The 25,098-nt window shown below is 39.6% G+C and overlaps 2 protein-coding genes across 2 annotated transcripts; both read right to left on the reverse strand.

Annotated features, from left to right (window-relative positions):
- Nucleotides 1-4,010: 4,010 nt before the first annotated feature.
- Nucleotides 4,011-8,568, reverse strand: shbg (sex hormone-binding globulin). Its single transcript, XM_079397692.1, has 8 exons — nt 8,348-8,568; nt 7,036-7,127; nt 6,734-6,923; nt 6,112-6,273; nt 5,835-5,994; nt 5,620-5,756; nt 4,669-4,855; nt 4,011-4,487 (listed from the first exon to the last, which is right to left on the reverse strand). Exons 1-8 carry the CDS (start codon nt 8,426-8,428, stop codon nt 4,330-4,332), a joined length of 1,167 nt encoding a protein of 388 aa, XP_079253818.1. The 5' UTR covers nt 8,429-8,568; the 3' UTR covers nt 4,011-4,329.
- Nucleotides 8,569-9,983: 1,415 nt separating this feature from the next.
- Nucleotides 9,984-23,665, reverse strand: zbtb4 (zinc finger and BTB domain containing 4). The gene is made up of 2 exons (XM_079397911.1): nt 23,457-23,665; nt 9,984-18,717 (listed from the first exon to the last, which is right to left on the reverse strand). The coding sequence occupies exon 2, from the start codon at nt 18,323-18,325 to the stop codon at nt 13,604-13,606; it is 4,722 nt and encodes a 1,573-aa protein (XP_079254037.1). The 5' UTR covers nt 18,326-18,717; nt 23,457-23,665; the 3' UTR covers nt 9,984-13,603.
- Nucleotides 23,666-25,098: the final 1,433 nt, after the last annotated feature.

A 25,098-nucleotide genomic window follows, 5' to 3' on the forward strand; every position in this document is an offset into this window, starting at 1 on the left:
CTTTACAGAAATAATAAAACGTGTATTAGTAAAACGAAAGGCAACATTATTTTATTTAGATCCCCGAAACAGCTGTCAATTGCTTCGACATAACGTTACTTCAAGAGGTGACGTAAATGATAGGGGCGTGGTTTCTGACGTAACGTTTGGACGTGGGCGTGGTTTATAATGTCACGCTTGTCCACCGCAGGATGCAGTGAGCCCTACTTGGAGGTAATGACCTTGAGAATGCTTTGGTGACAGCGTTTTTTCCGGTTGAGACGCTTTGGTTGCTATGATAAGGAATATCCACAGCAGTAAGGTATTACTAGTATTTTGAAGAATATTACTGAATATAAAAATGCAGTAACCAGCAATATTAACTTCTCTATTGTTGTTCAGTTGTTGTATAAGTTGGATGAACTTTTGCCATCTGGCCGGCGCTACAGAGCCCCACAGCCAGGCACAAGAACAGTTTCTTCCCCCAGGCAATCCACCTTATGAACAGTTAAATGTTCCCCACATTATGAAATAAAAATGTGCAATAACCTTATATTTATTTGTTACCACCTCCATCAGCACATCCCTGCATTTTATTCTATTCCATTCTATCATCTATAGCACAACTGTACACACAATTTATTTATTTTTCATTTTATTTTTTCAATTTTTGTCTATTTTGTGTATTTTTTGTGTATGTGTATTTTTTATTCTCATCTTATTGTCTGTGTGTTGTTGTCTCTGTGTACTGGAAGCTTACTAAAACAAATTCCTTGTATGTGCAAGCATACTTGGCAATAAAGCTCTTTCTGATTCTGAGGATGATTGGTCAGTCAGTGTAGTAGTATATTTGTTCCGCCCATAGTTTACCCAAAGCTAAACAGTTTATCAACTCTCAGCTACAAAAAAAGAAAAAAAAAGAAAAAAAACACAGGGGCAAAAGAGCTTGTAGATTATTATGATGGCAGTGCATCAAAATTCTGTGTCTTCAGTTTGCCAAAAAGAACACAGAACAGTTTACGCACCATTTACACGTAGGGAGCTGGGGCCCGTTTCAGAAAGGAGGTTAAGTGAAAACTCAGAGTATGTTAACCCTGAAATCAGGGAAACTCTGGGTTTTCCGTTTCAAAATGGGAGGTTTGTCAAACCCGAGAAAGCAGGCTAAGTCGAGCCCGTTTCTGAAAGAGAGGTAACTTATACTCAGAGTCAGTTACCATGGTAACTTACTCTGTGAACCTAACCTGGTTGGGAGCAGGTTTTCTTTGGTAAACCCAGTTTATTTCGATCTCCTCCACCTTTTTATAGTGTTAGCGAAGTTTAAATACCTTATTCATTCATTCACGCAGCAAAATAGATTTTAGAGTATTTTTGTCTTATTTCAAGTACAAATATAAAAAAATCTTAATATGCATTTTATATATGAAAATTCTTTTAGATTTAGTCTTGTTTCCTGTGGGATTTTCCTTTTAAGTGTATTTTACATAAAACAAGTAAAATTAAGAAAAATTATCTTAATGCAAACGGAAACAAGAATATTTTGAATTGTTTTACCCCATTGGAAGATAATTAGCAAAATAAGAAAAATGCACTTTAAAACATTGGAGATGCAGAGCACATTATAAGTCCTATATGCAGATTCTAAACTCATTCTGAGAATTTTTTCCTGGGCACAAATCCGTCAAAGAGGGGTTTAAAATCAAAGTCAGTGGTGTAAAAATCAGTTTAAATGAGACTAATCTGATAAATGACGTTCACTTGATAACATCTTTCTGTGACCTCTGGAAGTAACCCAATAATGCAAATTTCCTTCAGGATTTCCAGTGTGGACGCTTGGATGCATTGATGACAAGCAGGTCCCCACCATCACCCCTTCTTAAAATGAAACTGATTACTGTATGGAATGGAAGGATGCCAGATGGAGGGGTGGTACGAGCCATAACCACTACCACAGCTGTTAAATAAACAATTTTTTGATAATCTTTATTTCCTAATACAAAAGCAAAAGTTTTTTTTTTTTTTTTTTACTTTTGGATTTTAGAAATCTTCCAATACTTGACCATCTCCTCTTCATCTGTCAGTGGTACTGGTGCAGGTTCTCCCCCTTTTTGGGAGCCTCTGCCTTCTTGCTGTCGACAAGTCAGTAGTTAATTTTATTACTGTAATTAATTATGTGAAAAGAGTGTTAGACTATGTGGAAAAAGCTGCAGCGCATTGAAATAGATATCGAATGATAATTAATGTCAAATGTTTGTAAAGTCATTTAGCCCACACCCACGAACCTTTCATGTTAAAACTTTACCTTGATTGACTTTTAGCTGCTGCCGTGCACGCTCTTGTTTCTTTTTTCTGTCTTTTTCCTTTTCTTTTCTTTTTCTTTTTTTGTGGCCATGGGATACCATTAAAATGAATATTACTTCAATAATTTACAGTTTTCACCTCTGATATTATAAAAGTTATTAGCAGTTATTAAGAATTAAAGTTACTTATTGACGGAAGTACGCGCGCTGACGTCTTTTTGGCGGGAGCTGTTGCCATGGTGAATCGTAATTTCGGCTCTCCGCTGATCATGACTTTTCCCAGTCGTGGTGCACGCGCTTAACTCAGAGTCAACCTACTTAGAGTTGAATAAACTAACTCAGTTCAGCTGTTTTGTAACCGAAAACGTCAAGTTTAAACTCGGAGTTGGTTGAACCTCCTTACTGAAACGGGGCTCCAGCTGTACATTTCTTTCGTACCGACTAACATTTTGAAAATACGAACATTTTCATGAATCCCAAAATTTCAGAACAGCTTTACGAACGATTTACACAAAATTTCGCTCTGCTCGTGTCTCATGAATGAGGCCCAATATTGGAAAGGGTTCAAATACATAAAAATACTGGAAAACCAAAGAATTTGTGGGACCTGAAGGATTTTTCTGAAGAACAGCAGGCAGTTTAACTGCTCAGGACAAACAAGGGACTCATAAACAACTATCACTAAACAACAACAAAACACAGTTGTGGATCATTCAGGTAACAACACAATATTAAAACCCTTTCACACGTGAGTTTAAAATATTCTAGCTTGAGTTATTTTAGAATGTATATTGTTTCCATGGCGACGCGTCATGCTTGTCATGTGACACACCGCAGCTACAATAGTGCTGTATGACACATGGATCGCTTTTATTTCGTTTTTGATTATTAATATTCACAAACATACTCACTATATTATGAAATATCTGATATTCCAATTCTGAAATATGTGCAAGTAAATGTATTTGGTATTTTAAATACTTTAATAATGACCGTGTTAGTTGATCTACACCGGGGTGATGGGCGCCGCCATGTTTGTTCGCGCTGAATCCGAGCTGTCGGATTAACAACATGTAAATTAATCCTCTCCTCCCGAAACAAGTTAAAGTAAGTCTCCGGTTAAACTGGAAGAAGAGCAGAGTAAACTTTAAAGTTATCTACACAATCTGTATATGATATCAATAAAACATGTTGTCAGATTATATTTGTAAGGATCATTAGTGCTGCTTCCATAGACATAAGCGTGTATTGTACAAACGAAATGTATGGTTTTGCTAGTACTTATGTGTATTTAAATGTCTGAAACCTAAAATAAGCATTATATGGTTGAAAACACTGAATAGTTGTGATAATATGACAAGCGCTCAGCGCGTGCGATCTGGCTCCGCCCCAGCCAACGCGCGAAAGCAGATTTGAATTCAGCAGTTGATGACGTGATACACTGAACGTTCTAATCATACCGGTGTGATCGTAAGCGTTAAAGGATTAAGAATCAAGTGTATGTGACTATGTGTACAAATTTAACTTATATATTTTTGTTCTTATTGCTGTCATAAACTTGACTGAGTATATATATATATATATATATATATATATATATATATATATATATATATATATATGGAAGTATGACTATGATGCATTATCAGACTAACCCATAATTAATTAATTTATTTGTTTATTTATTTGAGCACCTTTTTTCCCCTTGGAGTATACATTAATGAAACGGCAATGAACAATGAATCTTTTATTGATCTTGATTTATTTTGTTGACTAAAAGATGTTCATTAAAAACATTCCCTTTTAAATGCATTTTGTACAAAGGGATTTACCTTGTTCAATCATTAATGTACTGGAAAGATGTTACATTTAATTTCAAATGTATTTTATTGCTCAATGTAACACAAAAGCCCATCAGTACATTTTTGGAGGTTTTGGGTCTACTGAACATTGAGCATTTTTAAATAGGCCTACCTATGACAGATATAAGATTTGTGGAACATGAAGAGAATCTTAGAGTTTAGCCTGCCAGGATAAATGCCTTGTATCTCTATTAAGTGAGTTCATTCATTGCTTCTGTAGGACAGCTGTGAGATGAGACCGCTGTGTGTTTGTACAATGCCCGATCAAGATCAATGACCTGGCCTTGGACTAGGATTTTCTCCAGACACCCACGCAGGTAATGTGTAGTTTTTGCCTCCTCACTGTCATCTGAAAAAAAAAAAAGGGTTCAATGTGAAGTATAGAAGGATTTGTTTAATTAAAAAAATATTGTCTACTTGACAGATACAAGTGAAACATTGAGAATTTAACACAGAACATAGAGGATATTGGAGAATGGAGGAGTACTTAAGCATGGAAATTCTTGCTTACTTCCACCTCGCAAATTTACCTGGCACTCCCCCAAAAGTCAGTAGCATCCCATTTTTCCACATGGAGAAAAAGTCCAGACTTTCCGTTTCAAGCTCTGGTTTGCTGTTTACCACAAGTGAATGTTTCAGTATGGTGAAAGTAAGTGTTGCAGGTTCATGGGGAGGCGCAACACTTTCCGATCCCTCTTTCAGGCCCAACTGCATCTCCTGTTACAGTGCAGATAAATGCGTAACACTTTACAATAGGGTCCCATTAGTTAATGCATTAACTAAAATTGACTTATGTTGAGCAAAGCATTTGTTACAGTATTTATTAAAGGAATAGTTCACCCAAAAATGAAAATTTTGTCATCATTTACTCACCCGCATGTCGTTCCAAATTTGTATGTTTCCTTTTTACATACGTTGAACACAAAAGAAGATATTTTGAAGAACCAAACAGTTGGTGGGCCTCATTGACTTCCATAGTAGGGAAAGAAATGCTACCGAAGTCAATGGGGACCATCAAATGTTTGATTACCAACATTCTTCAAAATATCTTCTTTTATGTTCAACATAAGAAAGAAACTCATACAGGTTTGGAACAACATGAGGGTTAAGTAAATGATGATAAAATTAGTTAATAAAAATACGTCTGTTCATTGTTAGTTCATGGCACCTCAGGTCCATTAACAGGTACTCTTTTTGATTTTTAATAAAGTATTAGTAAATGTTTAAATTAACATTTAACTAAGATTAATAAATGCTCTATTTTTTCATTATAAGTTCATGTTAATGTTAACAAATGGAAACTTATTGTAAAGTGTTACCAATAAATGTTATGAAAGATTGCTCGTAATAGACCTGTGTACTTTTAAAGAAATGATCTCTAGTTTTCTTTGTAATAATCGTTAGTGGGGGCATCATTTATTATTAAATGTCAATAGCATTTCATTAATGATAGGATTTTTTTTTTTTTTCTGTGTACATACCTTGACATCTTTATTCCCATCTAACTCTTTCAAAACATACTCAAATCCTGTGCTTTGGAGACTCAACATTGTCCCAGTCCAGGATCCGAAGATCTCGACTGTGATACCGGCCTCTTCCGTCTTAAGTCCAGGAAGATCTGTCGTGATATGTGCATGGAAGAATAACGTCATCTAATCTTCAATGCAAGTTTAAACATACATGATTCTTCACTCACCAGATGTATTAAACATAGCCACTCCAGTTCCTGGAAAATAGCTCCCTTTCTTGATCTCAGAGAAGCAGGGCCGGGGTTCCCATGTTGAGTCTGCATCCCAGGGGGTGCTGAGATTTAGCCAATGCCCTCCTCTTATACAAGCATCCATTTCTGGCTCAAACTGAGAAATAAAAATAAAGAAAAGGACATTTTATCAGTCAGTCAATGCTGTCAGTAATGATTAGTTATTTTTCACTTTTCAGTTAAAATATTAATGGAAAAATACAAGTAAACATACTGGATGGAAGAGCTTTTGTTTGTCCACCAGCATGCCACCAAGAGCAAGACGTATCTTTCCTTTTAGTTCATCTTCTGTCAGTTTAGAATGGAGACCGACTATAAGCTCTGCATTGTTGTTTACCTCTAGCACCACAAATTTGCCCTCACTGCGCAACTCCAGCTGTCCAAAACCAACAAAGAATCCTTAGATTTATCAATAAATCCCAAATCACATTTCATCAATAAATCCTGTGAAAAAAATGTATTATGGTTTCCACAAAAGTAATAAGCAATACAACTGTTTTAAATATTGATGATATAAAGAAATGTTTCTTGAGCACCAAATCAGCATATTAGAATGATTTGTGAGGTTTCATCATGTGACACTGAAGACTGGAATAATGGCTGCTGAAAATGCAGCTTTGCCATCACAGGAATAAATTCAATTTTTTATTCAAATAGAAAACAATTATTTTAAATTGTAATTATATTTCACTGATCACATAAATGTAGCCTTGGTGAGCATAAGAGACTTCTTTAAAAAAACATAAAAAAATCCTAAAGACCCAGACTTTTAAACTAAATCGCAAACAAGCTTCAGAGAAATCAGTAGAGATTTAGAAAAGATAAACAGTATTTACCAAGTGCCAGGCCCCATCATTGAGTTTTTGACCTCCTTTTACGCTCACTAAAATGTCTGCTTTCCTAATCTGCATTTCAGGTATGCCATCACGCAGTGAAAGCACAAACCAGTCCTGTCCTTCTTTGGTGTCTCCATAAAAGATGACCCCCTCTGGGTCAAGGGTCCGAAACTCAAAGAAAGATCTAATGCTGTATGTGCAAGGTAAGACATCCCACAGTCAAATCTGCCACTATGATGTTCTGTATGTTTGAATTAGACACATGATGATCAACTACTGCAAGCGAAATCAAGTCAACTCACCTTGTGATGTCAGAGAGATTTGCGCTCGTGTGCATTGAGGGAGTCCATTTGGACTGTCTGTGTGCAAGATTGATGATTCCCTTGCCGGATATCTGTCTCAGTCATCCCAAAAATCAGAGAACGGTTTTGAAATCATACAACAAACATCATACAGCAGCCAAGCATGCTCAGATTACATTGAGACATATCTCTCGCACTCTCGCTAAAGGCTAGGTAAACACAAGCATCTGCGATATCCCAGACAAGCCGCCAGTGTAAATACTGCTGCCCCGGGCAAGTGTGGAACCAGGGTTCAGCGAATTCAAAGTCGAATTTGTCAGCTAAAGTTGCTTCTAGGCCAGCCATTTAGCTCAAAATATACAGTGCGTGCTGTGGTCTGTCTTCTGTAATAGGTTTTGAAATGTAGAATTTGAACATGTTAGCAGATGCATGCACTGTTAGTCCAAAATGATTTCATTTAACATGGCAAAACTGGTTCAGGATTTTATTTTATTTTTTTATAGGATTTATACATTACAAATACATCTATTTATTTATACATTACTTAATTTAAAAAACAAATTACATAAGACAAATCCATCAAACTGAATTGTGTAATCCTTTAAATGTCATACAAATATGGCATAAAGAAAATTAAAGGAATAATAAAAACTACAGTTTTATAGAAATTACATGTAAATCCAATTTTTTGTTTGTGTGATAGCAAACAAAAACTTAGACATTGTACAACATGTCTATTAAATAACTAATCACTGAAGTTGGCTTGAATAATTTTATCTTTAATATATCCATTGCATAACATATTACTTTACATTTTATCTAAGTTCACTTACAAATGTGGAATTTAATTAAAAGAAAAGTCTTAGTTTCACAAGATATTAAAAAGAGTGAGCAATACTCTTACAATACAATAATCTTTCAAAAGGCAAAGCAAGTGTATTTTCTTTGGCATTACATGAACTCATTTCATGTCAAAATTAAGCTTATTTAATAAATATATTTTTTCTAATTTTACCAGAAGTCAGTTTTTGAGTGTAAAGTAGGTGAAGTGGATCAAGCAAGCAAGCCTCGGCACACTTAGAATTTTCTTCATTTATATCTGTGCTGTCAACTTTAGCCTTTACCTTTTAATTTCTGTTGATTCAGTTGCATGGTAACAATTGCCTCTACAGTTTTACACTTGAAAATTATATTTAACATAGTAAAGAGCATTAGTTTCTCAACATAATTGCCTAGTAACAAACAAAAGGCCTTTATGATTATATTATATCTTTATATCTTCAGACCTGTCTTTTAGAGATCTTATACTCACCTGTTCACCTGACACTCTCCTGCACAGCAGAATCAGGTATGGGCCTAACAGTAGTATGACCACTTCCTTTAGATAGTTCATTCTTCCTTTTTTAACTCCAGAGGTTAGAATATGAGTAGGAACAAGAGGGAATGGAATCAGAATATAAGCTAGAGGACTTTTGTTTAGCCTACTGCCATCAGACTACCTCTCTCTCTTACTCTGAGAAGTGAGCAAACTCCAGTTTAGCACACAGCTTCCCTATAAGACAAGTGAAGTATGTCGACATCACAGCAATGGAAAGTATTGATTTTGGGCTTGTTTGTTTGAGCGTACAGGTCTTTTGTGTGCTGATAACTTGGTGATTAATTTTACCAGTGTACTATCACTATTGCATAATTGGCATTCAATTACACGTTTGTGCTACTTTTAGAAGAATTACTTTTAGGGACATGTGTACCTTTTTAGTACAACAAAATACTAACATAGCCTTTAGGGATAGATCAGATAAAAATACATTTCTGACTTAAATTAAAAGTGAAAAATTAAAAGTTTACTCCTAAAAACGTGCAGAACATTTAAAAAATAGAAGAGCTAGATTTGTGTCAAGCCTTTTATCGAGTGCTGATAATATACATCAGAATTGTCAGAACAATCAAAAGCTGAACATTATAATTTTTTGGCATAAACGACCTTGCATTGTCTTAATTAAATGGATATTGTAAATTCTTAGGTTATTAAAAATGATTTTGAGTGGCTTATGAGGAAACATCTTAAAGTTTCTCAGCGTTTTAGAGTAACCCATGTGGCTCTCTTTTTCAGTGTATAATTAAGAAAAATCATAGAAAAAATACTGTTTCTATATCATTTTTAATATAATTTATATGCAAATTATATGCATGTTCTGGATTTTTTTTTTTTTTAACCTGTCCCCATCCTCGACCTGGCAGTTAGTCTGATTACATAACAATTGAACTTTGAAAGGTAACTCATGTTTGTTCGTCCAGTACAGTGAAACCTTGATGTATGCAAGTGAGGCGTAGGTGTTTTTTTGTTTTGTACTTGGAAGGCTAAAGTAGAAGTACCAGTCTAGTTTGGTGTATTTCAGACTAAAACTAACAATTACTATGAACAGTGGTCAAATTAGTTTCTGAAAAGTTCCACCATTTTGTTAATTATTTGAAAGGTGCACATCATTGTTTGTGTGACCCTTGGTTGACTTTCCAAATTCCATGCCCAGTGCCAAAGAGCAGGAAACCTGGCCATAGCCTACATCCCACAATCTGTATATGATCCCACTGTCAGAAATAATGTAGTAAAATGATACCTTTAGCTTGTCAATGGGACAGTGCCTACTCACAAAAGCCGCATATTAGTAGCTACAAGATACAAAGGGTATCAGTTTTGTAGCATTTTTTTCTAACAGTCTAAACAATCTAGTTATATTGCTTTAAAGATTTAAACACATTCTGTATTAAGTTGTCCCGTAATTTCCCAAATTCACATTTAAGAAAAAAAAAAACACTTTAACTTACTGTATTTGAAATTCAGAGCTCTTTTTTGCAACACTTCTATATATTTTTTGTTTTTATTCAAATGTTGTCGAAACTGTGCCAGCACTGCATATTAATGATGAATTCAAAGATATTTTGCACGTCATCAGGTTAATACTTTATTTGTATGGTTGTAGCATGGACAGAGGGAGTAAAGAGAACAGGAGCAAAGAAATTAACTGTTGATTGTAGACTTGAATCAGCAATGTGTGCCAACAAACCTTTGTATTAAATGGTAACAAAGTTAACTAGACACAAATAAAGTTTCAAACATTTCACATCTTTGAAACTGCCCAAATATAATGTGGACTTCTAAAACAATGGCACAATATAACATTGTCACAAAATACCAGACAATTTAGTCACATGCCTACAACTATGACCAAGTGCAGAACATATGCAGCTGGTAGATTTTAGTCACTCTGATTGACATTTGAAGCCTCCAAAGGGTCCTTGTTCTGGGTGGACCAAAACAATTCTAATTTATTTGTTGTTCTGGTACTGTTCAAAACCAAATGTACTGGACAGATCTGTGATTTATTTCTTTATATATGTCCCCAAAAAGCTTAATTTCTAAAATACTAACAAGTCTTTTTTTTATATGTTTGTGCAAATATTCAGTAGTCTATCCAGATGCTGACTGATAAATATATATTTTTTAAAGTAGGGCTAGTAGTGTAGTAGCCCACACAGTCACAAGTGACCTCTTTCAAGCATACTATCCACTGAATTTCATTAAATGTCTGCTGATGGATGAAACAGAAAACATAACTCATAACTCATTATGTTGTTCCTCAAAGCAGTACTTAAATAGAATGTTTTATAGAAAATGGTATGACATTTTTTTCTTTGTAAGGTGCGCTCAGATTATGTGCACATTCTTATTAGCTTATTTAAATAAAAATGCAACGGCATCTTGTATGTAAACATTAGAATTTTAGATTTAGTCATTTTAAACCAGTTACTGATTCATAATTGAACAATTAGTATTCGGGCCAATATTTAAACCTAATCAGGCTTAAATAGTCAATGGAGACAAAAAAATAAAAAATAAATACTAATGTCAGACTTTTACGTGAACCTCTCAAAAACATGTTTGTTACTCTTTTTACATTCGTTTGCGCAAATTTAACATTTACTTCTTTTTTTTTTTACCAATCACCGGTACAAGTGGTTGACACCATTAATTAATTTATACATTTCTAGAATTCATGTAAAAATGTTGTCATGGTGAAGGAAATACAGCAAAAAATAAGAGGTCCAAAATCAAACACAAGTTTGTTGGTAGCTATCAAGGGAGATAGACCTTGTTTTGGTTTCCTTTTCCTTTACCACCACACACCCTTTCTCTCTCTCTCTCACACACACACACTTTTACAATGCAAACAAAAGGCTTGTACTCATACCCGAGTGAAGCTACATTATCCACAACCGTTCATTGCATTGTGTTTTACCCTCAGGAAATGAACAGTGCTGCGGCTACATTGCACAGTTTCACACTTACTTCAAAGGGAGAAGGTAAAATATTGAGAATAGACAGGGAGAGGGTGTTGGAATGAGAAAGAGTTGGAGATGGAAGGGTGGTGTTTGAAAAGCTTTCGTAATGCTTGGGAAAAAGAAATAAGGCAACATAGGAGTTTGTCTTTTTGGTTTTAGATTTGAAATTTTGATAATGAAGGGTTAAAAAAAGAAGCCCAAAAGGTTTTGTGAGGACATGCCTCAAGAGAAAAAAGCAGGAGAAAATGAAGAACCACGTATAGAGGAAAATGGAGTTTTGTGACAATACCAGAAGATACTGAAGAAGCAGTTGTTGCTCATGCGTTGTGGTTATATTGAATCCAACTTCCTTGACACGTCCCTAAGACTACTGTGTATATATATATTTATATATGAATACCTCATAGCGGTTCAATATTACATGTTATTTTTCAAGTGAGCGTACAGAAATGATCTACCATACTGTCTTTATTTTTAACCTCATGACTAAATTACATTCATATTTTTGTGTACTTGAATGAGCTTCAAGTACAAGCCTTTTCTCACTACCAAAAAGGGAAAAATATGTAAATCAAACAAATATAGTGAAAAACAAAAGAAAAAAAAAACAAGAAAGTACAAGGGAGAGCTAAAGCCACTCCAGTGCTATAAGTCCCATAGTGCAGGCCCTGCAGGGGCGTCAGGACTGACTGACGTCCTGTCCCTCTCTTTTCTCTGCTGTGGAGAGAGAATCTGCTAACCAAAAGAAATGGTGGCTTGCTTGTAGTAGATTATGTTTTTCTAAAACTAACATTCACCGACTACTGCCTCTTACAAGTGAACGATTCTCTCTGTCTTTATAAAGGAAGCTCCATTTATGCTAACGCACTGCCCATCTGCGCTTTTCTTCACTTTCCTCCCATTTTTGCTCACGCTCTCACTCTGTGTCGTTGTCTGTTTGTCTCACTTGGTTTCTCCCTCTCTGTCGTGTCTTAAATTCAGTCAAGTGATGTCTTTGGTGGACACCAGGGGGCAGTGGGGAGGAGAAGGCCACAAACATGAAGTCGACTGGAACGCATGTTGTTGGAAGAGATGAAACGGTTGGCAGGAATACTGGAAGTACACAGACTTATTTCATAAATGATCAAGGATTAATACCAACATCCTACAAACCAAACTATGCGAAACACAATCTGTCTCTAGACATAACACGCTCAAATGTAGAGTGGATTCTACATCACCATACATTTGATCTTGTCATGATGATCCTGGTTAGTGAAGGCATCACGTAATAATATGTTTAATCCATATGACATGTAGCTACACCATCAAGTTGCTATGCTATGACTTACGAAAGAAGAACTTCATCTATGTTTTCTATTTACTGACCTATTAAGATTATAACAGCTTTCCAGGAATGGTGTTTTTATGTGAACTTCCATGGAACTGACCAAGGCTGATGCAGCACAAAGTGTGCATACCTACACCCCCAACACATCCCACAAATACACTTACACAAACCTGCAGGAACACATAAAGCCGAAATACTGAAAAACACATGACTGGAGTACCGATGTTGTAAGATATGACACTATGAGCTACCCCAAAGTCTCCATGCATTACCTCTGCAAAATCGCACACTGTACACACTCATGCATGCACACATACACTCACGCACACACACAAAACTGCTGCTGCATCGTCCCTGTGTGTTGAGTATGTTGAGTCTCTTCAGGCATACCATTTTGCTATCAATGATAAGCCACCCTTGTATTACTATAAGCAGTATAATTAACACAACTATTATTATCATTATTGTTGTTATACTGTCCTTATTATGGGAAGCAGACAGAATTTGTTTAGCGAAACACATATCCTGTTAGCTGTTATTGTTCATGTGTTATCCCTAATGTTGTATTGATTTTGAGAGGACGGATATCCAAGCTCTAACAACACTACAGAAGAGGCAAAGAAGTGGTGTGTTGGAGGTGCATCTTGGCAGTGCCTGAAGGGGGCGTTATATCTATTGTTCTTCACCCCCTAATATCCTTTCCTCCTGTCGTCAAGACACCTCTCCATCTTTCCACCACGTTTGATTTCTAGGTATGCCTATGCATTTACTGATTTAAAAAAGAGAAGTAAGAGCTGTGCAAGAGTGTTCAGTTAACAAACAGAAAAACATAACTTCCACCCTTAATGGCCTCCTCTGCTCTTTACAGATATTCCCTTGCTGCCATTGTGTACTCACTCATGGGTTGTCCTGCTTTGTGCTACTGCTGCCGCCACTGTTGTATAGGCTGGGGTTCACTACTAAAGGATGGGGCACTGTGCCTGTTAAAGGGGCAGCAGCGGCAGCATAATTGAAAAAAGGCAAGAAGGGTAAGGGCTCTTTGTCCCCTGATGCCATCATATTTAGAGCCATTGGAAGGGCAGCAAGGTTATAGGGGTATGGCAGTAGCTGTGGGCCATAGAGTAGGTGATAGGGGTCAGGGTAAAAGGACAGTTTGGTGGAGTCAGAGTGGGGTACCATCTTCCCAAGTGGCGGAAAGGGTAGGGGTCCAGCAGGGTAAGACATCAGGATTTGCTCCTCCTGTTTCTTACCAGAGCAGTACCCTCCTGGTATGACCAAGGGAAAAGTAAGCTCCTGGACAGGGTAGCCTGAGCCTCTGTGGTGTTCTGTATGAGTGACAGAGGTGTGGTCCTTTGATTCAGGCTCTTCTGTGGGCACTTGAGGATGTAGCAGGTTGTGGGACAAAGGAGTATCGCTCATCCCAGCTGAATTCGCTGGCAACAAAAGACCCTGTTTTTCTGTATAGTGCCTTCCTCTGTGTGTTTGGCTTTGTTCCACCTGTGGCCGCAACTGTAGGTCCAAGGGTCCTGGAGAGTGACAAGGTGACTTTGAATACCTTTGAGAAGATCCTTTTGGAGTGGTTTGAATGACAGAGCATGTAGGAGATGGTATAGGACTGAGTGGTTCCTCTTTGGGTACTAGCAACAACACCTCCTCATTACAAGACTGTTCCTTTGAGATGTTGGATGGATGTTTATTCTGTTGATCAAGCTCCTTCTTTTTTGCCAGTATTGTTGGCATGGATAAGTCTTGGGCTTGGCTGCTGAATTGAGGAAAGATTCTTAAATCCTGAGCATCTTGTAAATCACTGAAATCTTCATTTGGAATATTGTCACCTTCTCTAAACACATAACCTCTGCCTGTTTTTAGTGATATGGGTCCAGATGGAGTTGTTTCTCTTCTAATCTGAGGCTCTGTCAGCATTTGAGAAACTTGGATTTGCCTGTCACTTGGCGTTGGGCTTCTTTTCTGTTGATCTAGTGTGTCTAAATTCCGTTTCTCTGGTGTCCTGTAGTCTAGGCATTCTGCACCGTTCATTACAAGCACACTAGGGAGGTTAGGAGAGATGACGTTAAACCTTTCTAAAGTGGGGCTGTGCATAACTTGGGAAAACTGTGCACACAGTGGACTGTGGACTTTGTCATTGGCTGCCACTTTGGGGCTTTCACAATTTCTGACTCTTTGGTGTTCTTCCATCTTTTCACCCAGTTGGTTGTCAGTGATTTTACAGTCTGGTTTGGAGTAATATATGACAGACACGGGCTGTACTTGCTCACAGTTGGTGTCTAAACCTTTGCTTGGTGTAGTCTCCACTGCAGAGGTTGCACAACTAGGCAAATCTTGCTTTTCCTGTGTGTCTTCAACCTCGGTTGAACTGCCTAACTCATGTCGCTTGAGGTGGCAGTTAAGTGCAGCAGAGGTTTTGCAGACTTTATCACATTGTGAGCATGTATATCTGATTAAAAGCCTCCTGCCCAAGCGAACTGGGCTGCCTTTCTCTATTGAACATCCATCCACTCCATTCTCATCCGCTTTCATTTCCACCTCATTTCTTGATGACTGGGAAGTGAAGAAAGTTGGGGCAGACAGGGGCTTGGTTTTGGGATGCTGAGTCCTCTGATGTTCCTCTAGTTTGGACTGTGAGGGGAATGGAGCTCTGCAAAGCATGCACACAAACTCAAATAGATGTGTCAACTCATGTTTGTCTCGTTTCCTTGGGCTGGAGAACCAGCGCCCACATGTTCCACACTCAGAAGCCTGATCTTCTGACCATCGTTGTTTGATGATAGAGGATGCTGTGTTTTGATTATTGATTGTAGCCTGCGAAACAGACAAAGGGAGAGGAAAATCAGGCTTTCCATGTGTTCCCTTTTCTTTTTCCTTCTGTTCTGTTTTTGAAGAGACAGGACAGGTGTGTGACATTTCTTTGACTTCAGTTTTCTGTGGATCACTAACTTCTTTCCGCTCTTTCTTTACTTTCTGTCTCCTCTCCTCTCCCTCATCTGCCTCTTCACCATCAATTTCTTTATTCAGATTTTTCATGAGTCTCTCAGCTCTCCTCATAGGCCTCAAAGATCGTTTGTAGTGCAACTTTCGCTTCCAGGCTTTAGCCCCTTGCATAGTAAGGGCCTTTCGCTTGGGCTTGTAAGAATAATAAGGCCTCCATAGGTTGTCCTCCACATCATGGTCATTTCTGTCCTCCCTGACCTCCTGCCGGAAGAAGTATTTCCTCACCTTGCCTTTTAGTTTAGGTTTTTTCCATTTGGGCTCCCCCTCCTTTCCTTCCTGACTGGAGTTACGGTGTTTACGTTGGTGGTGATTGGTGTGCCGCTGCTCTCTCTGGTCCTCCTGTGAGAGGTTACTCTTTTTGGGTTTGCTGCGTGTAGGGCTTTTGTCTCTCCTTAGATCTGTTTCAGAGATGCTCCGTTTGACTATCGCCTCCTCCCCTATGCGCACAGTAATCTGACAAAGTGGGCCGCTGCCTTTGACTTCTGATCCCACCGTTAAAGGTATTGTCTTACTTGACTCTGTTTTGTGAACTTTTCGTCCTTTGTGAAGTTTCATTGCTGGCTGTCTGATTTTCGAGACCTCTGCGTCTCCACTGACAGCGTCCCAGTCCCTGTATGCCTCTGTGCGCTCTCTCTGGCTATGTTTTTTAATGTGTTTTTGACCTGTTTTTGCCATTAGATGATTTTCTTGAGTTCTTTTTCTCTCCTCAGAATCCATCTTGTTTCTGTGAACAATGACAGAGGAAGAAACTGCAGCACTGTGCATGATGACCGAGGGTTTGCTGTGTGCAAATGCAATGACTGAAGAGACAGCTACTTCTGGGCACTTTGGAGTTTTGCTTTTGCCACTGTTACTACCTGACTGCCATAAATCTGACCCCTCTGTCTCTCTTGCGTCTACTGCCATGTCTGTTTGAGGAGAAGCTAGTTTTTTACCCTGCTCGACACCCACCCTGATGGGGAATCGCTCCGGCTCAGTCTTGATGTCTGTGGTTTGAAGATCTTTCAGGAAAGACTCTAATTTCTTAGTGTCCAGAGGTTGTGGGAGGCTGCTGTCTATAGATAAAGGCAGGGTAACTGATGAATCAGAAGTGAGTAGTCCATCAGCCATTGGCTGACTGTATGTTTTGTAAGGTCGCTTTAGAGATCGCATGGGCAGCAGACGGTACAATTTAAGGCCATTTACCTTCTGCTTGTAGCCACCATTGGCTGTTTTTTCACTTGAGATCAAGCCAGGATTGATACCATGGAACGCCTTTTGGTGTGTTTTAAGGTTGTAGTAAGTAGGAAATGCCTCCCAGCAAAAGATGCACTGGTAGCGCCTTTCACCTGTGTGCCACACCTCATGTTTGGTGCGGTACTCAGCCAGAGCAAAAACCTTATCACAGTAGTGACAGGGGTACTTCCGGCGCCATGAATGCACATTGGAGTGTCGTTTCAGGCTGGACAATGTCATGTAAGACCGTTCGCACACAGAGCAAAAGTAAATGATATGTCCATCCACCACTTTTACAAAGTGATCCTCTTCCCCCAGGGCATCCATGCAAGTCAGTGTTTCAGCATGACGGGCGTGAAGGTCTCGCACTTTCTTTATGGGTCGGCCAGGCCTTGTTCCTTGTCCAAGCTGTTCTGGCTCCGCAGCCTCATCTGTTCTCTCCCCCTCCACTTCACCCTCCTCCAGGGGCTCTTCTTTGGGTGGCACTGGAAAAGCTGGCAGCCCTTGCTTGCAGGTGGCCTCATGGGATTGCAGTCTTTTATTGTGGATGAAGGCTTTGCCACAGTGGCGGCAGCTGAGTACTCGTCCCCCCCGATGGAGACGCATGTGGACAGTGAGGGACGAGGCAGTGCTGAACAGACGGTGGCACACCCCACACAGTAGTTCTGGCTTCGGCACTGCCCTAAAGGAGTCATGGAAAGATGGCGTGGGGATAGTCAAGGGGGAGGAAGTTATAGAGACAGACGAGGGTGAAGGAGGAGGAGGAGGGGTTGATGAGGACGAGTGAGGGTTTATGCTAGGGAGAGGAAGGCTCAGTTCAACATGGAGGCTGTTTGCCTTGCGTTTTTTGCCTTTTGAACTCTCAGGATCCTTCACACCTTGGTCCTGGTAGGCTCTTGCGCTGAGGTTGAAAAGGATGTGTGCTGTTTCTGTTGTCGAATGCTCTTTGTACCCATTACTGAGACTAACCCCAGCTGTCTCTTTTGAATAGTCAGTTTTGTTAGAGTGTTGTAAGGGAGATGTTGGGTATCTGGAGCCACTACCATCAACAGAAAAAGACAGAGATGACTTGCAGTTCTTACTGAATGGAGCAGTTAGATCGACAGGGAAGGAAGAGGAAGTGCATGGCAGGCGGTCAGTTTTTGATGACGTTTTCGATAACTGTTTGTCTCTGAATGCTTCCCCCATCCATGCTGTGCCATCTGAACCATCTCTGTCTTGGACGTCAGTGGAGGAAGTGGGGTGTGATGAGGAGCAGTGCTTCTGTGCAGAAAAGCTAGGCAATCCAGCACTGAGGGGAAAACTGAGCGATATCCTCGTAGTTTTGGCACCATCTGCCTCCTCCGTGCCCTCTCCCATCCTGTCTCCTCTCATGTGTTTATTTCTGTGTTTCATTGGATCCTTGTACAAGTCCTCTAAGATGCTCTCCAAAGCTATAGTTTGCCTAAAACTGAGAACACTAGACAGTCAAAGGATGTGTCTGTAGTCCAACAAGGTCCAGGAAAATGCTTTACAGAGGGTCTGTTCTAGCTATATCTTCAGTGCAAAAGTTGACAGTTGAAGGATGGTAGAAAACAGAAGTGTCAAATCAAGAAGACGGCAGTTCCTGGAGGTCAAGCCCAGAGACAACGACTCCTAGATGTAGGTAACATTGTGCATCTTTGATTATCTTCATATAAAACAAGATGAGGATTGCCATGCATTGCACATTCAGCTCCAAGAATGCAGTGCAGGTGTGGAGAGGGTCCCAGCTATCCTCTCCCGACACCATGACCCCGCTCTTAATCCTGCAAAACAACAAACAAAGGATAGTTCAAATTTTCTGTTTTAATCAAAGGCAACATTGTAGATTTTGGACAACCACAAACCAGAGAATGTAGTAGTATTATAGTGACGAGAAAGGCACATGACAAAAAGTGTGCATTGTATGGTGGCAAATCAGCATGCTAGACTACCTATAAAATACAAGCTTGCACGAAATAAGCAATCCATTATGGTAATTATACACAGGCAACTAAGTCAGACAAGGTTGGTTGCAATCATCATAGTTTCTGAATTTGGCATGACAAAATCTGAAAATGTGGAAAGAAACTCAGCAATCAACCCCACTGAGTCACAGCATTCCCTTCACCTAATTGAACACTGCTAAAATTTAATTAAGATTTCCCCAACAGAGTGTTATTTATAGTCAAAGTGCTCCAAATATGCCTAGACTGAAAAGGTACCAAAATATAGATGGCCTTTTGAACCAAAGCATCATGTATTTCTAATGCTGATTTTTTAAATATATGCATAAATATTTATTTTTACTTCACTTTATATCATTTAAAGCAAAAGACCACGTGACGAGTACTGTCATGGAAGTTTCTTTAGCAGTCAGGGGAATGAATAGTCCAGTCTTGCATATTTAATGATCATCTTGTTTGCTTAACCTATTTTACCAAAATCTACCAAAGATTTTGGTGAACATTCTTAGTTATGGCTAATGATGCGACACCAGAGAAAATCCCCAGTCATGGTTTTCTGCCTGCGTTTTAGGCAGGCAGGCAGGCCTCTGTAAAATTCCACAAGCAGCCCTGAACGCACTGAAACTAGGTCAGCACTGTTATTGCAGAGAGAGAAAGAGAGGAGGAGGGAGAGCAATGGAGAGAGAGTGAGACAGAGAGAGGTGGGGAAGAAAGCAAGATCCAGGCCTGGAGACAGGACCAGCCATAAACACACACTTACACATGCACAGAAACACACACACACACTGACACTCACACACACAGGCAGTCAACAAGCTGCATGCACACGCACACACACTCTCCTCTCAACACGCAAATACATTTGCAGGCGTGCAGGCACATATGAACCAGTCTGTCTGTAAACAAGTGGCTTGACAGCTAGCGTTACTCAGCATACCACAAATGCAGCTGCTGAGAGTGTGCAAAGGATGTATACCAGAAGACTTGTATAATAATAGATGTTACATAAGAGTACATTTAGACAGGAAGAGTTGAATATTATTTAAACCTGTTCAGCACTTGTTGTGGCTGTGGCGGTTAAGGCATGAAACAAGGCCTAAGAATGACAGTTTTACATGGTGTTCGCATAGTAATGAACAAACACATCTGCCACCCCCTCATTTTCTCTGTACGTCTGTCCCTATTTATCTCTCCCTCTCACCCTCCTTTTCTCTTCGCATATGACGCACACACTGCCTCTCAACAAACAGTCCCTGGCGCAAGAGGCTGGCCAAGCGTGACAGGGCCTTTGCCTCCCCCCTCTGACTGCCCCTCTACTTAAACATGCGACCGACTGAAAGAGTTAGAGCTGAAGTATTAAGGTGTTGCATCTTGCACAATAAAACATTGTCAAGTCTATTTAATTAAAGGTTAACAAATCGACTTTATCCTAAATGTAGGAAATTGAAAACGAACGTCAGAACCGCATCATCAACCGGAACATGAAATGCATGCTAGTCATGCAAATGAAGATTTTCAATTTAAGTACATGAAATAACTTGTTTCATAATGCAGTCACCGGCGGGTTAGGAACCGAGAAGAGTCTCGGAAGAAGATGGGTTAAAGGTCTTGCGTTTAATTGTGTCACTGAAACCAGAGGTGGGTAGTAACGAGTTACATTTACTTCGTTACATTTACTTGAGTATATTTTTTGGGTAACTAATACTTTTAGAGTATATTTTAAAATGGGTACTTTTACTCTTACTCAAGTATATTTTTAGAGAAAAAATGGTACTTTTTCTTTGTTACTGTGGGCGACTCTCCTCTCGTTACTGTATCTTAATGCAATACAAGTTAAAAAATGCTTCGGTTTATTCCAAACGCGCCGTCTAATTTTCTCTGGGCAATGAACGATGCCCATTCGCGAATGATTCATTCTTTTGAGTCGATTCTGTTTAAAGGCTTTATCAAACCAGTTGGCAAACCAGTGAATCGGTTCGCAAATCAGTTTGAATTATTTGTTCAGTTCCCTGCCGCACGCGCTGAGTCTCTGAAGCGGTTCTCACTCAGATAACAGAGAGTTTAAGAACATCAAGAGTGCTGAAGACGTGGCTTTGGATCTACAGTCAGTTGAAAGCAAATCTGCAAAGGCTTGTTTGCTAGAGCTATATGAAGATATTTTATTAGATGAACACCGCGTGTGCTGTCTACTGTTCCACAGGTATAGGCCACGATACCACTATGACATTACCAGTTTGTTGTACATGTACCTTACATTAAATACAATGTATAATTTATACATTAAATAAGCTGTCACAAAGTATGAAATGAACACCCGCGGAACCCGCGTTAGCTCTGCGCAGCGGCGCGCGGCCTGTTCTAGACACAATTAATATTCACATTTTTACAATATTTACGCTTGCAAAAATATAGGCTACATTTGTTTACATTTTGCAGAACAGAAGATCCGTCAATATGCATTTGTTTCGTTATGTTCAGAGCAGTCATGTGAGGCGTTTTCAGAGGTTATAGGATAATACATAATTAATTTACTTTAAAATATAATTTAATTCAGTGATGCAAATCAGAATTTTCATCAGCTGTTACTCCAGTTTTCGGAGTCATATGATCCTTCAGAAATTATTATAATATATTGATTTATTACCAGTGTTGGAAACAGTTTTGCTGCTTAATATTTTTTGGAACCTGTGACATTTTGTTCAGTATTCTTTGATGAATAGAAAGCTAAAAAGAGCAGCACTGATAATAAATGATTTATTATAAATCAACATGATTTCTGAAGGATTATGTGACTCAGAAGACTGGGGTAAAGGCTGATGAAAATTCAGATTTGCATCACTGAAATAAATTACATTAAAATATATATATATATATGTGTGTGTGTGTGTGTGTGTATACACATACACATTACATAAATGTAATCTATATATCTAAATAAAAATAGACTACATTCAGTACCTATATGTTCCTATATGAACTAGTAACTAACTACTTGAGTAGTTTTTTTATCCGATACTTTTTTACTCTTACTCAAGTAACTATTCAGACTATTACTTTTACTTTAGTAAATATTTCTAGAAGTACTTTTACTTTTACTTGAGTACAGTTTTTGGGTACTCTACCCACCTCTGACTGAAACAGACCATGCACTGAATGGCAGTGGAAAAGGGTAATGAGTGAAGGCCGCCTGTTTCCGTGTGGCCGTGACGGGGCCCACCAGGGTGAGGCGGACTGTGAAAAGGGGGCTGTCGCTAGATACTGAACTCTGCACAACCCCCTGCCAAAAACATGGTGGAGCCAGCTAGAGGAGAGATGAGGGGTAGGGAAAAGAGTGAAAAGGAGGAGTGGGCTGTTTTGGAAGCAGTTGGGAGATGGAGCTGGATGGTCTGAGGTTGGGTTCATGGTAAGATTTCCTCACTCCTTGCTTTCCCCTCTGAGCAGTTTATGGTATCTTGGTGATTTGGCATGACGGGCCATGCTCTAGCAAGTCTGCCTGTGTTGCACGCTGTGTTTGACATGGTCCGTTGAGTTTAAACTCGACAAGTGATTCCCATAAATCTGTTGCTGTAATATGATCAAGGACAATATTCTAAGTAGAGCAAAACTGGAAGAAAATTACCATCACAGACAGAGTGAGATACTCCGTTAGTGACCTGGCAAAAGCTACTTCCTTTAGATCATGCCTGAACCTGCTTCTATAACGCTTCAGTTTGGTTAGGAAGGCCAGCAGCACTCCCATGTTTCCATTCTAACCTGATGCCTCTGTTGCTACAGTGTGCCAGAAACTTTATGCTAACATGTGCCAGAGTTTGAATAGCAAGTATCCCATGCTAGCTGACTTGAACCTTTAAGCAGAGGCAGGAAATTCAATTTGACCCTGGCGTATATGCAACTCACTTCTACAAGACCATACAACTTGGCTGCTTGGCTTCTAACGACCTCTGACCCTATGGCCTTGTAGGGGATGTTAATAGTGTACTATGCTACACGGGAAAGGACAGTGCAAATCTGAACTCTTTAAAAAAAAAAGTGCATGTGCATCTTATAACATCTATTAACATCCACCATACGTAAACACGGGTAGATGCCGTTTTTAGGAAAACGACTGGCTCTGTATTCCAAGATGCCTCTTGATCGTTATTTCTAAAAACATGTCCTTCGCTATCGAGATGATTTCGTCAGATGTGAACTTGCCACAACATAAAGTATCCAAATCCAGCAGATCAGAAATTATGATAAGAGAACGCAAAAAGGTCTGAAGCTTTATTCTGATTATACTTTAATCGTGGAGCGACTCACCAGCCCTGAAAAAGAACTGCGTGGTTCAGCCACAACAGCCGAGGATAAGGGAGACAGGCCTTGATTAGCGCACACACAAACCCACACGCACACTCATTTCTGATGTCTACACCGAACCAAAACAACATCGATATGATATGAGAGTGGCATAGAAACGCAAGAAGCAGGAAGAGGTGAAGACAGAGAGATAGATCAGAGGAAAAAGTCTCTCCTTCTCACTCCCATTCTCTGCTAGGCAAGCACACAACAAGACAACGTACCTCGAAAAACCTTCTGCTGCATCTCGGCTGCGATGTGTTCTCTCTCTCACTCTCTCACTCTCCCTCCCTCGGTCTGTGTGTCCTGGTCTGCGTGTTCCCGTGTGCGTGTATGAGTGAGAGAGAGAGAGAGAACACAGGGAAAGACGAGCGCGTGCACACAGGCAGCGCTATGTAGAGGGCAGAAACAACTCTCTCGCACTCTGACTCTCCCCCTCCTTCTGCCGCTCTATCTCTCCTTCCCTCACCCGCTCTCTCACACTTCAGTTTGCCACTGACACATGATTCTGGGCTGTTTTTGCATTTTTTTTTCTCCCCCAGCCTCGTACCCCTTACTCACCCGCACCCACCCCCCAGCCTCATTTTAATTCCAATTCTCTTTTTATTCCAATTTTTTTTTTGTTCATTAGACACACTTTCAGCATGCACACTCTCTATTCTACATACACCAAGCCTGATGATAGCAAGGAAGGGAGGGAGAGCCGGAGTGAGGGAGAGAATGAGCGAGTGAGAGGACGCCATTTAAGCAGTTTGTTACGAGCACTGCCAGTCCCCAAAATGGCTGAAAACAAACAGGAGCCATGCCAACAGAAAAAAATCTTGGCCATAGAGACACAAAGGGAAAGAGATAAAGAGTAGGAGCGAGGAGAAAGAGAGAGACGCCAGACAATACTTGAGTAAAACTCTTTAAATTAGTGAGGTAGCCAAAGGAGAGATCAAAGAGAAGGGCATGGACTTGCACTTTGGTTTCCATTTTCTCCTCTCTCCACTTCCCTGACTAAAGAGGAGGATGTTTATGGCAAGAAGCCGTGGAATAGAGGAGTAAACATTGATGTTTTTGGCCGTGACGGCCTTCTATGACGGATTTGGCCTTCTCGCCATTAAGCGGAGCAGAGAAATTTGTCCTGCCCTCGTTTGCCGAATCAATCCGTCTGGCTTTTGCCAGATCGATCGATCCTGCTTACTCTTCATCTATAGCTATTGAAAAGTTTAGGAACCACCTGTTTTAAAACGGAATTTTGTGTGGAGAACTCTTTAAAACGGTCTGTCTTGACATTCAGAAAAATGTTTCCAGCCCAAACGGACCTGCGGAGAGCAGGGCAGCAGGATAAGGAAAATGAGAGTTCATAGTGAAATTCTTTCTCGCTTCACTCTTCCTCCTCTGTCTGCTTTTTTCATGCCCAAATTTCTGCCGAACAGCTCATTATACCCCCCATCCTACGTTCCTTTCCCCTGTGCCCCTTGGTCCTTCTCTCTATTTTTCCTTTCTCTTTCACACTCCTTCTTTTTCTTTTCTATTGTATGCCAGCCCACTTGTCTCCATGGGAACTCCATTTGGAAGGGGTGTTGTTCTTATGATCTCCCCGACTTGTTGGAACTTTGTCACTTTTCTCACACTTCTACATGGTTCTTATTGTGAGCTTGATTGTAGAACTTCACATCGGTTCACATGCTTGTTTTGTTTCTTTTTGGAGTTTATAATAGTTCAGGCAACCTATTCAGTAAGCTTTTCCAAAAAGTGGTTCTACTTTTTCGTAAGCTGTTTGGGAATTGGAACAAGGATATAAGAAACTCAAAAATGCAAGATATTTCACCACAGTCAATATTAAGAACATGGTGCATATGTCAATATATGTAGAGAATA

The sequence above is a fragment of the Barbus barbus genome, assembly GCF_936440315.1.
Source record: "Barbus barbus genome assembly, chromosome: 38".
In the NCBI taxonomy this organism is placed as follows: Eukaryota; Metazoa; Chordata; class Actinopteri; order Cypriniformes; family Cyprinidae; genus Barbus; species Barbus barbus.

What these genes read in the sequence shown, in the direction of transcription:
- zbtb4 (XM_079397911.1), bottom strand. Translation starts at nt 18,325, where the DNA reads ATGAAACACAGAAATAAACACATGAGAGGAGACAGGATGGGAGAGGGC.
- shbg (XM_079397692.1), bottom strand. Translation starts at nt 8,428, where the DNA reads ATGAACTATCTAAAGGAAGTGGTCATACTACTGTTAGGCCCATACCTG. An exon ending in ATGATGGGGCCTGGCACTTG is followed by an intron (nt 6,274 to 6,733) that starts GTAAATACTGTT and finishes GGTTTTGGACAG; the next exon opens with CTGGAGTTGCGCAGTGAGGG. An exon ending in ATGGGAATAAAGATGTCAAG is followed by an intron (nt 4,856 to 5,619) that starts GTATGTACACAG and finishes GCACTGTAACAG; the next exon opens with GAGATGCAGTTGGGCCTGAA.